General features: G+C 47.8%; 1 protein-coding gene across 3 annotated transcripts in view; it reads left to right on the forward strand.

Moving 5' to 3' along the window:
* Window positions 1-17,577, forward strand: part of TMEM266 (transmembrane protein 266) — a 167,898-nt gene that overhangs the window by 106,976 nt on the left and 43,345 nt on the right. For all 3 annotated transcript variants that reach the window (XM_089906944.1, XM_022580133.3, XM_089906945.1), the window contains one exon: window positions 4,706-4,895. In XM_089906944.1, coding sequence (XP_089763070.1) covers window positions 4,706-4,895 — 190 coding nt within the window. The remainder of the gene's footprint in view (window positions 1-4,705; window positions 4,896-17,577) is intronic.

Here is a 17,577-nt window from a genome sequence, read left to right on the forward strand (position 1 = left end):
GGTCGCTTCCATCTCTCCCTTAAGGCTTCAAGTTCCCTGACACAGGGTCTGGGGGGCTGGAAGCCAGAGATATGGGTTCTGGGCCCAACTTTGCTCTGATGCACCATGTAGTCCTAGCCTTTACCCCACACTGTCCCCCAGCACAAAAGCCTCCTGCCCATCACGGGGCCTCAGTTCACCCATCTGACTAAAGAGGCCCTGCTCTCCTAGGACCCCTTGACAACCCTTCATCAACTGGAGAAGCACATGTGGCCATGTTCAGCATATGGGAATCAGGAACCAGGCTCTGAGGGTCCCAGCTAGAACATCCAGACAGTCCCCTGGGCTGTCACAGCCAGTGACCAGAGCTGAGAGCCATTTAACCCATCTGCAGTGTCTCCGTAAGGAGTCAGCCATTCCTTCTCAGGGTGAGGGATCAGAGCATCCAGCCACCCCATGCCCTCTGGGTGTGAAGCTTGTAAAAATATGTCCCCAAAGCAGGTTGCCTCCTCCCTCACCCGCATTCCAATCCATGCCCATGCTGACACTTCTACCTCCTAAAGTCTTCATCTTCATCTCCACTGTCTCTACCCTAGTCCAAATTCTGGTCATCCCTGGCCTGCACTGTTGCAGCAGCCTCCCAGCTGGTATGCCCATGTCCGCCCTGGCTTACCCCCATCCAGTTCATTCCCCGCTCAGCTGTCAGCACAGTCCTCTCAAGATGCTCATCTGAATCACCACTCCTCCACCTCCACCCCTCCACCCTTCTGTTCAGAAGATTTCAGTGGTATATTGTTTCTCTTTAAATAAGGGCTGAAGTCCTTAAAATGTCTTACCATGGCTACAAGGCTCTGCCTGGTGTGACCCCTGCTGACCTCCCCCAACACCTCTTACCTCCCGGTCTCTGTCTCCCGGACACACCGTGCCTCTTCTGCCACAAATGTCACCCAGAGCTAGCCCTTAGAACTCTCCTGGGACATTTGTTCCCTGCAGTGCCACAGACAGTGCCTGTCGCCGGGGCCACCCAGGACTCACTATGAAGCTGGGAGAGGCAGTTTCATTCCAATACACGTAACAGAATTTTAACGTTTCCCTCACCATGCTTTACCTGACTTCTTAGTGAATAAATGAATAAAGGAGTGAATGGGGGAACTACCATACACTCGGGTTCATATTTCTAGCCTAAAACTTATTTCAGTGTACATGCCTATGTCTGCACATGTGGGCTTGGGCAAGCCATGGCCTCTGGCGTCTGGCCTGAATTCCAGTGGGACACTCATGGGCAGCTCTGTATCAATTACAAGTTATCAATAATGCATCTGTTCAGAGTGGCCTAGGAGGCCATTAGCTAGGGCTGCCGGCCCTGATGAGCGGCCTTGGAGAAAGTGGGCTGGGTATGCCCATGGGAAGTTCAGATCAGCCTGGGCAGGAGGGGCTCCCAGCCCCAGCAGAGCTAAGGAGGGTTGCCTAATGGGCCCTACGTGACATCTGAGACCTTGCTGCAAGAAGGGTGGCTTGAGCCCTCTCCCCCTGCACAGAAGGCCACTCTATAATAAGCTAGTCTCGCTTTCTCACTTTCTGAGACCAGTGGCCTCATTCGAGTACTGGGTTGTTGAGATCCAGGTCTGAGCCTAGTCTGAGACCAGAGTTAGGGCCCAGTGTGTGATCAGGATGTGGTCTTAGTGTGTGGCTTGGGTCAGGACTCAATGTGTGACCAGGCTTGGGGCTCAGTGTTGGGGCTCAGGCTTTGCCTCAGCTTTGGGTTAAGGTTGGGGCCCAGTTTGTGGCTGGAGTTAGGGCTCAGCCTGAAACCGCAGAGAAAAGCTGGGCAAAGCTGACTAGTTTCACACATTGATTTATTGATTCATTCAGCAGTATTTACCGAGTGCCTTCTGTGTACCAAGCAACAAAACAGGCAAGATCCCTGCTCTTACAGAGATTATATTCTATATTCTATTCTTATATAGATTATATTCTATATCCCTGCTCTTACAGAGCGGTGAGGGTGGCAGTGGTGTGCTGGAGCTCCCACTGACTCGTGAGAGCCAGCTGTGCACATTTCTTCACAATTCTGCATGACATCATGTTGGTAGTTTGCAATTGGCCATGGTGGGAGTATTTATACCAGAGATTAGCATGTACTATAAATCAGGCCTCTTTTTTTCTATACCAGCACACTACTGCAGCTGAACTGACCGACCACACGTGTTTATCTGATCTCCTTCCCCAAACTCCACTGAGATGATAGTAAAGAAAAAAATCATAAACACATAAGAATTAAGAAACTCTCTTTAAGTCCTGTCCATCAGGACAAAGAGGACACATTTCAGTGGATTTAGGGAAACGGGGAGCGATTTAGCAGAGTGGAGAATCTATACCTAAAGTGTCTAAAGAGGTGGATAGTGAGGGAAATGGGCTAATTCCCCCCTCAGTACCCTTTAGAGTTTGGGAGGAACGGGGTGAATGTGAAGCTGACCCCAGGGGAGAGGGGTTGGCTAGAAGTCTGTACACATAATATTTGAACCCTCCACGTCCCCTCCCAAGTTCTGCACACTCCCCCATCATACAAGAGGCAAGAGGTTCGTCCCCTGGAGAAATGGAACCAGAGGGCTCTGCAGGTGGGCACTGGGTGAGGCAGAGGCCTGGGGAGAGGTTCAGGGCTGAAAATGAGGATTAGGTGAAAGTCCTTTCATCTAATGGCTGGACCCTCTGCCCCATTTTTCTGCCCTGCTCCCAGCACAGAGGCAGCCAGAGGTGTGTCCTCTGGCAGGAGGCTGATGAACTCTGGGAAAACCTGAGTGTTCCCAGAGACAAAATTTGTAAACACTGACATTGAGAAGTTGCCCCGATGCCTGGCCACCCTAGTGTTAGTGAATGCTTCAACTGTGTGTTTCACTTTTGTCAAAAGAAAAATAATAAAACATTAAAATAAACAAAAATACCAGAAGGTGCTAAGTGCAATGTAGAGAATTCAAACAGAGTGATGTGATGGAGTGCCTGGGTGGCTGCCTTAGGTCAGGGGTCGGGGAAGGCCTCCAAGAGGGGGAGCCAGCCGTGTGATATGGGACCAGAGGTCCCTGGGAAAGGGACCTGAGACCAACACACACTTAGTGTGTTTAAGGAATGACGAGAAGGCCTGTGTCACAGCAGGAGGTAAAGGGAGAAAGAATGTGGTGAAGTGAACCAGGTAAGCAGAGCCAGAACATGCACCTGTTACGTAAGCCAAGGGTAAAAGTTTGGGTTTTCTCCCACCCGAGGTCTATGGACAAGGGGGTGACATGATCTGATCTAGGTTTACGAGAATCCCTCTGACCCCTGTTGGCGAATGGACGGTAGAGGGCCGTAGGGCTGCAGTCATCCAGGTGAGAGCTGTCAGTGGAGGTGGAGGGAGGTGGGCAGGCTTGTGGTAGCACTTAGGGAGCTGGACTTGAGGGCAGATTGGATGGCAAGGATAAGGGAAAGTGCGGAAGCAAGGGAGGAGATTGCATTTTTGGGGATACAGCTAAAATGAGATGAAAACACCTAAGGAGCAGGTGTGGGGATAGAGCGAAGAGTCCTGTTTAGACTATGTTGAGTTTGTGACACCTGTGCCCCAATTCTGTGTTGCTGTCAGGTAGGCAGTTGGAGATTTGATCTGACATTGCAGGGACGGGCCAGGGCTGGAGATTGGGATCATGGGCAAGTAGGTAATCTCCTAGGTAGGGAGCCCAGGCCCGGGGACTCCCTGGGACTCCTCTACCCGCCTCCCTGCTTCAGGCCTTTGGGGGTTTGACTGGAAGTTGTGGGGTTATGCAAAAGCGATGCAATGTGTGTTTGGAACACTAGGTGGCAGTGAAAGATCTCCTTCCTCCTGAGCCCACGGCCAGGCCCTTCAGGGTCAGACCCAAACTTTGCCTTCACCCAGATGGCCCAGGGAGGCCCCCGAGTGTGAACAGCCGTCTCAGCCACAGACTCAAGAGGCATCTGGAAGCCTCTCTAGGCAGCCTTCCCCAGCAACAACAACAAATGAAACCAAAATAAAAATGTGTGCAGCTTTTTACAAAGCCTTTATGAAGCCCTCAAGTCCTCAGAGAGCTCTGTGGGGTGATAACCCCTGTTTTACAGATGAGAACACATGGCAGTACGCCGCAGGGTGGGAACTAGAGTCCAGTGTAGTCTGGCCAGCCCTCGGAACACCTCCTAGAAGAGGGGATATGGGCGCTGCTGGAAGGCAGATGGGTCAGGCGCAGCCCAGTAAGCCACAATGGGCTCCCACTGGCTAGTTACACTGACCCTGAGTATTGCGGGGTTTCCCGTCTTCCACGAATCATCAGTGTGGGACACCAGAATAAGGCTCTTGGGTGGCACGTTTAGGCAAGTAACCAGAACGAATCCCGTTCCCTGACTCCTCTTCCTCCGATGCTCTTCCCGCAAACCACGGCTGTGTTTCCTCTCACGGCCATCTTGTCTTCACTGTGGGGCCAGACTACACAGTATCCGAGGTGAGACACAGGAACGTGTTTTTTATTACTCGGAAAAGGCTCCAGAAACGTCAGAGACTCTTGCGACTAGTGTCGTTGGGAGATTTGTAAGGAACGCCCCCTCCAGCCTTGGGATGCTCAGCCCATTCCTCCCCGCTCCCCCAAGAGCAAAGCGCCCAGACGTCGGGCTCGGGCCGGGTCCACGCCCCCCCCCCCCACCCCGCCCCTCCGCAGCCCACCACCCACCGCCCCGCTCTTTCTTGCAGTTTGAGATCCGGCAGCTGCGGGCGCACCTGGCGCAGCAGGACTTAGACCTGGCGGCCGAGCGCGAGGCGGCGCTGCAGGCCCCTCACGTGCTCAGCCAGCCGCGCAGCCGCTACAAGGTGGTGGAGGCCGGTACGTGGGCCGAGGAGACCGCGGATGAGAGCGTCGTGGAGGAGCTGCAGCCCGTGCAAGGTGAGCCCGCCCGCGGCCTCCCCGGTCCCGTCGTGGGGAGCCCCGTCCCCACCCCTGCCCTAGGGCTCTGTGCACAGCTTCCCGGAGTTGGAGCACGCCTCCTGGCAGGACCGTGCCCCCATCTCGGCCCACGATTGTGGCGGTGGCGGTGGTGGTGACCCTCAGATCAGTGCCCCCGGGACCACCTTTCTGAGCCTCGGAGAAAGCGTTCAGGTAAGCTCCCTTGACCCGACCTCTACATGATCTCAGTGGCGTGTACTCATTTCATGCCTGTGGGCCACTGGCTGCTTTGCGTGCACTATTTCCCCAGTCCTCGCGGTAACCGCCTGCAGGAGGCTTGACTTTCCTACTTTATGGATGAAGGAACTGCGACCCAGAAAAGTTGTCCAAAGGTGCCTCAGTAATAAATGGCAGAGCTAGGCTTCCGGCCAGATGCCTAGGACTTTCCTACTGGACTGCCCAGCCCACTAAGGCCCAGATAGTAAGTTCAGGCCTGGGGCCCAGAACACCCCAGAACCTATGCTTTGGGGATGGTAGTAAATTGATGGGCAGGTGATGTTGGTGGGAATGGGAGTGCCGGCCATACCCTAGGGCAGAATACTCTGTAGAAGACCAGCTGTGTCACCTTGTAGAGGGGAATTAACCTTTCTGGGTCTTGGTTTTACCAGCTGTCAAATGGGAACAATGCTGAGCTTTCCCCACAGGGTTGTTGTGAGGCTCCAGGAAGCAGGTGAAAGTGGCTTCCAGAATTGCAAAGTAGTCCTGCAAATGTCAGGTGGTATTATTTCGTGATTGGGGGTGAAAGTACCCTCACCTGGTGATGCAGCCGTGTCAGGTCTGGGCCTTTGGGAGGTTTGGAGAGACTGTGTTCTCATGGGCTCAGGCCAGGAATCAGCCTCGGCTCAGGGGGCACGGCGGGGGAGATCTGTGGTCTTGCTGGAGCCCCGGGGGAATCCTGGGAGCCTGAACATGAACGCTCATGTCTGAGTCCTCCCTGCCCCAACTTGCACCTGAAAATGTTATCACTAAAATGATGGTTAAGGGATTTCTTCACTTTACCAAGATATTTTTTTAAAGTATCGATGTCCCCTAATAATTCAGAATACATTTTTGGGTCCCCATTTTTTACCTAAAGGTAAGGGAACTAAGATTCATCAGACACCTCCAAGAGAAGCTTTTTACAGTGTGATTTCATTTCGTCCTCACACCTCCTTTCTCTCATACGGAGGAGGAAACTCAGACCCAAAGAGGTCGAGAGAATTTCATGGGGTCACACAAAAGAAGTGGAGGTGCTGGGCTTGGAACCGAGGCTGTGGGATCCTAAACTCCAGCTTGATCTGGGGCCCGCTTTGCCTTGGCATGCTGTGTGCTCCTTGCCAGGGCAGCGGCAGCCAGCAGGGCTGGGCAGGTTGGGCAGCAGGAAGCCAGAGCTCCAGACTCTGCCACTCCCCGGCTCTGTGACTTGGGGCTTCCGTGTTCCCTTCTGCAGAGTGGACTCGTCACTCCAGCTCTGTCTGCCTTACAGGAAGTCTGGGGAACTGATGGATGTGAGAAAGCTCTGTAGGCTGTAAGGCACTGTGAACAGGTTTTGGGGAGCGGGGTGATTGCTATTATGATCTTTTGAGAGAACTTCCAACCTTAGAACTGTAGAATTTGGGGGGTAGGAGGGAATTCTGAGTCCAGCTCTTCAGCTGATACGTTAATCCCATCTATTACACCTGCCAAGAGTTTTACCTTCCTCTAAGAATAGGTACCCCGAACCTCCCAGAGAAGCCCATGCCAACCCAACATCAGATGGCTCTGCCTGTTAGAAAATTCTTCCTCAGGCTGTGCTGAGGTCCGCCCCCGGCACCCACCTCTCCCACATGGACGAAGCTTTTATATATAGGCCTGGTGGGTGCCCTCCCAGCTGAGATATCCTTTCGGAGACTGGCCTCTGAGTGTTTTCTCCTCCAGAGACTGTCACCTGCATTCCCACAACCAGTCCTCAGGGGACAAGCTCTCCAAGTTCTTGCTGTCCTGCCCCTCCCTGAGCATCCCAGTGTTTCAGTCACGCAGTTCTTGGGGAGCTGCAAGACCAGGGCAGAGTGTCGAGGGGCCACCCCTGCCTTTTTTCTGGACCCAAGACCCCTGTGACAAGGCCAGAAAACTCCTGAGCCTTGTGATGGCTGCCTGGCCTGAGCTCACAGGTGACCCAGGCCCACATGGCTCTGTCGAGCTCCGTGTCCCTGTGGCCCATCCTTGGGCAGCGCACTTTCTGTACCCCCTGTGTGTATTTTGACATTCATTTGTGTTTAGCTGTAGCTTGTTTGATTCCTGCCTTTACTCCGGGTTTCTAGGACTTTGTAGATCCTGACTCGTCACCAGTTCCTTCCGGTTTTACTGCCTACATATATCGTGAAACATTCCCCTTTTCCATGTGCATTGTTCAGCCTTCCTTATCTCTGGACCTCAGCTGGCTCCCTGACCTCAGCTTTGCCCCCATAGATGCCCTCTTCAGTCCTTTGTCCCCCCCCTACACACACACAGTCATCTTTCATAAATCCTTCATGTCGCTCCCTGAGTTAACACCTTGGCTGGTATCTCCTAGGGCTGCCGAAACAAAGTACTGCAAACTGGGTGGCTTTAACAACAGAAGTTTACTGTCTCACAGTTCTGGAGGCTGGAAGGCTGAGATTAAGGTCTTGGTAGGGTTGGTTCCTTCTGAGGGCTGTGAGGGAGCATCTGTTTCAGGCCTCTCCCCCAGCTTCTGGTGCTTTGCTGCTAATCCTTGGCATTCCTTAGCTTGTAGAAGCATCACTCTGACCTCTGCCTTCTCTTCACATGGTGTTCTCCCTCAGTGTGTGTCTGTGTCCAAATTTCCCTTTTCATAAGGACCTTAGTCATGTTGGGTCTGGGGCCCATCCTACTCCAGTATGATCTCATCATTTTTTTTTTTAATACATTTATTTATTTTTGGCTGCATTGGGTCTTCGTTGCTGCGCACGGGCTTTCTCTAGTTGTGGTGAGCAGGGGCTACTCTTCCTTGTGGTGCACGGGCTTCTCATTGCAGTGGCTTCTTTTGTTGCGGAGCATGGGCTCTAGGCGTGCGGGCTTCAGTAATTGTGGCTTGTGGGCTCTAGAGCGCAGGCTCAGTAGTTGTAGCGCACGGGCTTAGTTGCTCCGCAGCATGTGGGATCTTCCCGGACCAGGGCTCGAACCCGTGTCCCCTGCATTGGCAGGTGGATTCTTTTTTTAAAAAATTAATTAATTTATTTTTGGCTGTGTTGCGTCTTCATTTCTGTGCGAGGGCTTTCTCTAGTTGCAGTGAGCAGGGGCCACTCTTCATCGCGGTGCGTGGGCCTCTCACTGTCGCAGCCTCTCTTGTTGCAGAGCACAGGCTCCAGACATGCAGGCTCAGTAGTTGTGGCTCACGGGCCTAGTTGCTCCGCGGCATGTGGGATCTTCCCAGACCAGGGCTCGAACCCGTGTCCCCTGCATCGGCAGGCAGATTCTCAATCATTGCGCCACCAGGGAAGCCCAGCAGGCGGATTCTTAACCACTCTGCCACCAGGGAAGTCCAGCCTCATCTTAACTAATTATATATGCAACAATCACATTTCCATATTAGGAGATCACAGTCTGAGGTACTGGGGGTTAGGATTTCAACATATGACTTTGGGGGGTAGGACGCAATGATTCAACTCATAACAGGTGGCATATAAGACCCTTGCTGGTCTTGTCCCAGGCTGGCCACTCCCCCGACCCCCGCCATCTCATTTCCTTCCAGTCTGCACTCTGTCTTCACTTGCACTCTAGCTGAGTGAAACATCTTTGCGTTTGGGAAGTGCTCTGCGCAGTAGTAAGTCTCTGAGCCTTTTCCACACGTTGTTCACTGGCAGGACAGGCCTGCCTGCCAAACTTCTTTAAACATCCTTAAAACCTGTCCCAGAGTGAGCTCCCCGTCACCACGCCCTTCTCCTGAGACCTTATACAATCTCCCACAAGGCCCCAAGTATGCCAAGTCGCTCCCACACTTTACCTTCGGGGCCCACTGCGCCTGGCCCTCAGCAGGTTCCCCTTAAAGTCTGTTGCATGGAATGTAATCTGCAAGCCCATAACTGATCGAAGAACAAAATAAGGCTTGTGGACATCACTTGTTTCCCTTGGGTCCTGCAATCCTGGGTTTTCTCTCGGAGCTCGGGGGCATCTGGCAATAGCCCACTCCAAAAACCCCACTCCTGGCTTTCAGCTCCCCATGCTGGTGCTTATGGAATCCAGAATAAAAGAATATAATATAACAAGAATATAAGAATCTTCTTTTTGAAAGTTCTCCTGGAAGTCAGTGGCAGCTGTTGCCCACTTTGTCTTGCTTTCCAAGGATGCAAAGAGCAGGTTTACAGTCTCCTGGTCCATCACAGGACCTTCCTCCTGATGGAGCAGAGGGGGCGGGAGCAGCCGCTTCCTTGCTCTCCCTAGTGGTCAGCCTCCTTGCCCTGCCCATGGCAGCTGCTCACCTGATGCTTGAGCCTGCCCGGTGCTGTTCTGTCTTCAGCTGAGCCCACCTTGAAACACCTGAGCACAGCTGAGCACCTCCAGTACAGCCACACATTCTGCAACACCTCTCTGTCTCTCTCATCAGGAGACTGAGCTCTTGAGATAACAGCATGGCCCGTTGCTATCCCCCAGCCAATGACCTCCAGACCCTGGACACCTGATGCCACATTTGGATTCACAGGGAGTCAAGATCGGGGGTCAGAGAGTCTGCAAACAAACAAAGCCTTTAAAATAATCCCACACATTCTAGTGCTGTGAAGCTTTGAGTGCCTCCCTCTCTACCCTGTTCCTCCTCTCTCTGCAGTCCCCATAGTGGGCAACTTCCAGGAGGAAGTGGAGGGACACAGAATAAGAAGGGAGAAAGTGACTGGCTGCATGTGCCAGCTAGGGTGTTATGGGGTCTGTGCTGACCCTCCCGGAAACTAGAGGTGTGCCTGAACGAGGCACTCAGGCCTCCCATAGAGGTGGCAAACGTGCACCCCTGGGAGCAGTTGCAAATGCCCTTCCCATCTAGTCCTAGAATCCCACCCCTGCTCTCCTTTATCTCCTCTGTGACACCCCCTACCTCCCAGCTCTCTAGATGCACACCTGCCTACCCCAGCCCACTCAGTAGAGCATAGCGCATTCCTGGTCTGCCACTTGATGGCCAACCCCCAGAGCTGTCAATAGAAAAGGCAGTGCCTCTGAGGCAGAGGGCAGAAGCCTGGGGGGCTAGCAAGTGGCATGCATGATTCACAGCCTCAGATGGGCCAGGGAGACAGGGCACCCCAGCTGATCTCTCTTTGACCAGGAGCTGTGTCCAGGGAGGGATTTCCACGTCATTAGAAATTACGGCTAGACAAGCTAGGGGCGCTCTGGGCCACGCTGGAGACGGAGAAAGGTCAACGTTCATTGCTCACCATGACCTTCAGGCCAGCGAGGGCCCTGAAGCTCACCATATCACACTAGTACACAGACCATCTGGGGATTAACCTGCAGACAACAGCGATAAGTCTCAGGACCCTTGGGCAAGGGCCTTGCTCCAGTGGGGGATGGCAGCCCAGGAGGGCGGGAGTGCCATCCTCAGCCCGGGCAGAAGTGGCTCCTGCAGTCTCAACAGTTGCCAGCAGGTCACAGTCAGACTAATGCCGACCAGCTTCTGTTTCAACTTGCTCCAGCACAAATCATTTTTAAAACCCAGGCGGCAAAGTTGCAGGCTTTGGGGCCTGCCAAGTTCACAGTGCCCCTGTGTAGTCATTAATACTTCCCTCCCAAATTTATTAGTCTTGAAGCTCACCCATAACTTCTGAATTACAGCCCCTGGTGGGAGTGCCGCAGCTTTCACCATATATCACAGTGAGCCTCGGCGTCCCCCCGTGCTGCACCAGCGCTCAGAGAAACTCCCCCAGAGGTGCACCAGGCCCGCAGAGCTGGCACCAGTGTTTAACCTTGGGAGAGGAGGGGCCTGTGTGCCAATGGAGGCAAGCCGGGGTTTCTGCCATCACTGGCCTCCTGATGTGTGTGCCTGATGGGGGCCCCTGGGGACGCCGGGGAGCCCCAGAGCTATAGAACTAGAACTGGGCAGCGAGACAGCTGACAGGGCAGAGCTGGTGTGGGTGGTACTGAGGGAAGGACGTGGGTTTAAGACTCAGGGCTGGGTTTGAATCTCAACTTGGCCTTGAACAAGTTACTTAAACTCTCTGAGCAGGTCTGGCTTTATGGTGGGGTGACCCATACAGTCACCAAGGGCCTCACATTTGGTTCGATGCTCTGCTGTCACTCTTGAAATTCTTAATGCTTTTTTTCTTTCAGTGAGGTATAATTGACATATATAATTGACATTAGTTTCAGGTATACTAGGTAATAATTCGATATTTGTATATACTGCAGAGTCACAATAACCCTAGTTAACATCCATCACTATACATAGTTACAGAATTTTATTTCTTGTCATGAGAACTTTTAAGATTTATTCTCTTAGCAACTTTCAAACATAAAATACAATATTAACTATAGTGACCAGGCTGTATCATATCCCCATGACATTTACTTTATAACCAGAAGTTTGTACCTTTTGACCTCTTTCACCCACCCATTTCACCCACACCCCAGCCCCTGCCTCTGGGAACCACCAATCAGTCCTCTGTATCTGTTTCTTTTTAGTTTTGTTCTGTTTTTATTTTCTATTTTATTTTTTAATATCTTTATTAGAGTAAAATTGCTTTACAATGGTGTGTTAGTTTCTGCTTTATAACAAAGTGAATCAGCTATATGTATACATATATCCTCATATCCCCTCCCTCTTACGTCTCCCTCCCACCCTCCCTATCCCACCCCTCTAGGTGGTCACAAAGCACCGAACTGATCTCCCTGTGCTATGCAGCTTCTTCCCACTAGCTATCTATTTTACGTTTGGTAGTGTATATATGTCCATGCCACTCTCTCACTTTGTCACAGCTTACCCTTCCTCCTCGCCATATCCTCAAGTCCATTCTCTAGTAGGTCTGTGTCTTTATTCCTGTCTTACCCCTAGGTTCTTCGTGACATTTTTTTTTCTTAAATTCCATATATATGTGTTAGCATACGGTATTTGTCTTTCTCTTTCTGACTTACTTCACTCTGTATGACAGATTCTAGGACCATCCACCTCATTACAAACAGCTCAATTTCGTTTCTTTTTATGGCTGAGTAATATTCCATTGTATATATGTGCCACGTCTTCTTTATCCATTCATCCGATGATGGACACTTAGGTTGCTTCCATGTCCTGGCTATTGTAAATAGAGCTGCAATGAACATTTTGGTACATGACTATTTGTGAATTATGGTTTTCTCAGGGTATATGCCCAGTAGTGGGATTGCTGGGTCATATGGTAGTTCTATTTGTAGTTTTTTTAAGGAACCTCCATACTTTTCTCCATACTGGATGTATCAATTCACATTCCCACCAGCAGTGCAAGAGTGTTCCCTTTTCTCCACACCCTCTCCAGCATTTATTGTTTCTAGATTTTTTGATGATGGCCATTCTGACTGGTGTGAGATGATATCTCATTGTAGTTTTGATTTGCATTTCTCTAATGATTAATGACGTGGAGCATTCTTTCATGTGTTTGTTGGCAGTCTGTATATCTTCTTTGGAGAAATGTCTATTTAGGTCTTCTGCCCATTTTTGGATTGGGCTGGTTGTTTTTTTGTTATTGAGCTGCATGAGCTGCTTATAAATTTTGGAGATTAATCCTTTGACAGTTGCTTCATTTGCAAATATTTTCTCCCATTCTGAGGGTTGTCTTTTGGTCGTGTATATGGTTTCTTTTGCTGTGAAAAAACTTTGAAGTTTCATTAGGTCCCATTTGTTTATTTTTGTTTTTCTTTCCATTTCTCTAGGAGGTGGGTCAAAAAGGATCTTGCTGTGATTTATGTCATAGAGTGTTCTGCCTATGTTTTCCTCTAAGAGTTTTATAGTGTCTGACCTTATATTTAGGTCTTTAATCCATTTTGAGTTTATTTTTGTATACGGTGTGAGGGAATATTCTAATTTCATTCTTTTACATGTAGCTTTCCCAGTTTTTCCAGCACCACTTATTGAAGAGGCTGTCTTTTCTCCATTGTATATTCTTGCCTCCTTTATCAAAGATAAGGTGACCATATGTGCGTGGGTTTATCTCTGGGCTTTCTATCCTGTTCCATTGATCTATATTTCTGTTTTTGTGCCAGTACCATACTGTCTTGGTTACTGTAGCTTTGTAGTACAGTCTGAAGTCCAGGATCCTGATTCCTCCAGCTCTGTTTTTCTTTCTCAAGATTGCTTTGGCTATTCAGGGTCTTTTGTGTTTCCATACAAATTGTGAAATTTTTCGTTCTAGTTCTCTGGAAAATGCCATTGGTAGTTTCACAGGGGTTGCATTGAATCTGTAGATTGCTTTGGGTAGTATAGTCATTTTCACAATGTTGATTCTTCCAATCCAAGAACATTGTATATCTCTCCATCTGTTTGTCTCACCTTTAATTTCTTTTGTCAGTGTCTTAAAGTTTTCGGCATACAGGTCTTTTGTCTCCCTAGGTAGGTTTATTCCTAGATATTTTATTCTTTTTGTTGCAGTGGTAAATGGGAGTGTTTCCTTAATTTCTCTTTCAGATTTTTCATCATTAGTGTATAGGAATGCAAGAGATTTCTGTGCATTAATTTTGGATCCTGCTACTCTACCAAATTCATTGATTAGCTCTAGTAGTTTTCTGGTAGCATCTTTGGGATTCTCTATGTATAGTATGTCATCTGCAAACAGTGACAGTTCTACTTCTTTTCTGAATTGGATTCCTCTTATGTCTTTTTCTTCTCTGATTGCTGTGGCTAAAACTTCCAAAACTATGTTGAATAATAGTGGTGAGGGTGGGCAACCTTGTCGTGTTCCTGATCTTAGTGGAAGTGGTTTCATTTTTTCACCATTGGGAACGATGTTGACTGTGGGGTTTTCATATATGGCCTTTATTATGTTGAGGTACATTCCCTCTTTGCCTGCTTTCTGGTGGGTTTTTATCATAAATGGGTGTTGAATTTTGTCGAAAGCTTTTTCTGCATTTATTGAGATGATCATATGGTTTTTATCCTTCAGTTTGTTAGTATGGTGTATGACATTGATTGATTTGCGTATATTGAGGAATCCTTGCATTCCTGGAATAAACCTCACTTGATCATGGTGTATGATCCTTTTAATGTGCTGTTGGATTCTGTTTGCTAGTATTTTGTTGAGGATTTTTGCATCTATGTTCATCACTGATATAGCCTGTAGTTTTCTTTTTTCGTGACATCTCTGTCTGGTTTTGGTATCAGGGTGATGGTGTCCTTGTAGAATGCGTTTGAGAGTGTTCCTCCCTCTGCTATATTTTGGAAGAGTTTGAGAATGATAGGTGTTAGCTCTTCTCTAAATGTTTGATAGGATTGTTTGATAGCTTGTGAAGCCATCTGGTCCTGGGCTTTTGTTTGTTGGAAGGTGTTTATTTTTTTTCGGTACGCAGGCCTCTCACTGTTGTGGCCTCTCCCATTGCAGAGCACAGGCTCCGGATGCGCAGGCTCAGCGGCCATGGCTCATGGGCCCAGCCACTCCATGGCATATGGGATCTTCCTGGACCGGGACATGAACCCGTGTCCCCTGCATCAGCAGGCGGACTCTCAACCACTGCGCCACTAGGGAAGCACCTGTTGGAATATTTTTAATCACAGTTTCAATTTCGTTGCTTGTGATTGGTCTGTTTATATTTTCTATTTCTTCCTGGTTCAGTCTCAGAAGGTTTTGCTTTTCTAAGAATTTATCCATTTCTTCCAGGTTGTCCATTTTATTGGCATATAGTTGCTTGTAGTAATCTCTCATGATCCTTTGTATTTCTGCACTGTCAGTTGTTACATCTCCTTTTTCATTTCTAATACTGTTGATTTGAGTCTTCTGCCTTTTTTTCTTGATGACTGTTGCTAATGTTTTATCAATTTTATTTATCTCCTCAAAGAACCAGCTTTTAGTTTTATTGATCTTTGGTATCATTTCCTTCATTTCTTTTTCATTTATTTCTGATCTGATTTTTATGACTTCTTCCTTCTGCTAACTTTGTGGGGGTTTTTTGTTCTTCTTTCTCTAATTGCTTTAGGTGTAAGATTAGGTTCTTTATTTGAGATTTTTCTTGTTTCTTGAGGTAGGATTGTATTGCTATAAACTTGCCTCTTAGAACTGCTTTTGCTGCACCCCATATGTTTTGGGTTGTCGTGTTTTCATTGTCATTTGTTTCTAAGTATTTTTTGATTTCCTCTTTGATTTCTTCAGTGATCTCTTGGTTATTTAGTAGCGTATTATTTAGCTTCCATGTGGTTGTATTTTTTGCCGAATTTTTCCTGTAATTGATATCTAGTCTCATAGTGTTGTGGTCAGAAAGGATACTTGATGCGATTTCAATTTTCTTAAATTTACCGAGGCTTGACTTGTGACCCAAGACATGATCTATCCTGGAAGAATGTCCCTTGAGCACTTGAGAAGAAATTGTATTCTCTTGGTTTTGGATGGAATGTCCTATAAATATCAATTAAGTCCACCTTGTTTAATGTGTCATTCAAAGCTTGTGTTTCCTTATTTATTTTCATTTTGGATGATCTGTCCAGTGGTTAAAGTGGGGTGTTAAAGTCCCCCACTGTGATTGTGTTACTGTCGATTTCCCCTTTTATGGCTGTTAGCATTTGCCTTATGAATTGAGGGGCTCCTATGTTGGGTGCATAAATATGTACAATTGTTATATCTTCTTCTTGGATTGATCCTTTGATCATTATGTAGTGTCCTTCTTTGTCTCTTGTAATAGTCTTTATTTTAATGTCTATTTTGTCTGATATGAGAGTTGCTACTGGAGCTTTCTTTTGATTTCCATTTGCATGGAATATCTTTTTCCATCCCCTCACTTCAGTTTGTATGTGTCTCTAAGTCTGAAGTGGGTCTCTTGTAGACAGCATATATATGGGTCTTGTTTTTGTATCCATTCAGCCAGTCTATGTCTCTTGGTTGGAGCATTTAATCCATTTACATTTAAGGTAGTTATCAATATGTATGTTCCTATTACCATTTTCTTAATTGTTTTGGGTTTGTTTTTGTAGGTCTTTTCCTTCTCTTGTGTTTCCTGGCTAGAGAAGTTCCTTTAGCATTTGTTGTAAAGCTGGTTTGGTGGTGCTGAATTCTCTTAGCTTTTGCTTGTATGTAAAGGTTTTAATTTCTCCATCAAATCTGAATGAGATCCTTGGTGTGTAGGGTAATCTTGGTTTTAGGTTCTTCCCTTTCATCACTTTAAATATGTTCTGCCGCTGCCTTCTGGCTTGCAGAGTTTCTGCTGAAAGATCAGCTGTTAATCTTATGGGGATTCCCTTGTATGTTATTTGTTGTTTTTCCCTTGCTGCTTTTAATATTTTTTCTTTGTGTTTAATTTTTGATAGTTTGATTACTATGTGTCTTGGCATGTTTCTCCTTGGATTTATCCTGTATGGGACTCTCTGTGCTTCCTGGACTTGATTGACTATTTCATTTCCCATATTAGGGAAGTTTTCAACTATAATCTCTTCAAGTATTTTCTCAATCCTTTTCTTTTTTCTCTTCTTCTTCTGGGACCCGTATAATTCGAATGTTGGTGCGTTTAATGTTGTCCCAGAGGTCTCTGAGACTGTCCACAATTCTTTTCATTCTTTATTCTGCTCTGCAGTAGTTATTTCCACTATTTTATCTTCCAGTTCACTTATCTGTTCTTCTGCCTCCATTATTCTGCTACTGATTTGTTCTAGAGAATTTTTAATTTCATTTATTGTGTTGTTCATCATTGCTTTTTTGCTCTTTAGTTCTTCTAGGTCCTTGTTGAATGTTTCTTGTATTTTCTCCATTCTGTTTCCAAGATTTTGGATCATCTTTACTATCATTACTCTGAATTCTTTTTCAGGTAGACTGCCTATTTCCTCTTCATTTGTTTGGTCTGGTGGGTTTTTACTTTGCTCCTTCATCTGCTGCTTATTTCTCTATCTTCTCATTTTGCTTAACTTACTGTGTTTGGGGTCTCCTTTTTGAAGGCTGCACGTTTGTAGTTCCTGTTGTTTTTGGTGTCTGCCCCCAGTGGGTAAGGTTTGTCCAGTGGGTTGTGTAGGCTTCCTGTTGGAGGGGACTGGTGCCTGTGTTCTGGTGGATGAGGCTGGATCTTGTCTTTCTGGTGGGCAGGGCCACATCCAGTGGTGTGTTTTGGGGCGTCTGTGAACTTATTATGATTTTAGGCAGCCTCTCCGCTAATGGGTGGGGTTTTGTTCCTGTCTTGCTAGTCGTTTGGCATGGGATGTCCAGCACTGGAGCTCGCTGGTCATTGAGTGGAGCTGGATCTTAGTATTGAGATGGAGATATATGGGAGAGCTCTCACTGATTGATATAACGTGGGGCCGGGAGGTCTCTGGTGATCCAATGTCCTGAACTTGGCTCTCCCACCTCAGAGGCTCAGTCCTGACACCCGGCCGGAGCACCAAGACCCTGTCAGCCACACGGCTCAGAAGAGAGGGGAGAAAAAAATGAAAGAAAAATTTTAAAATTAAAATAAAGTTATTAAAATAAAAAAAATATAAAAAGTAATAAAAAAAAAGAGAGCAACCAAACCAGTAAACAAATCCACCAGT

Source organism: Delphinapterus leucas, chromosome 2, assembly GCF_059928025.1.
Source record: "Delphinapterus leucas isolate spDelLeu-1000000601 "Yukka" chromosome 2, BTC_Dleu_Yukka2, whole genome shotgun sequence".
Taxonomy (NCBI): domain Eukaryota; kingdom Metazoa; phylum Chordata; class Mammalia; order Artiodactyla; family Monodontidae; genus Delphinapterus; species Delphinapterus leucas.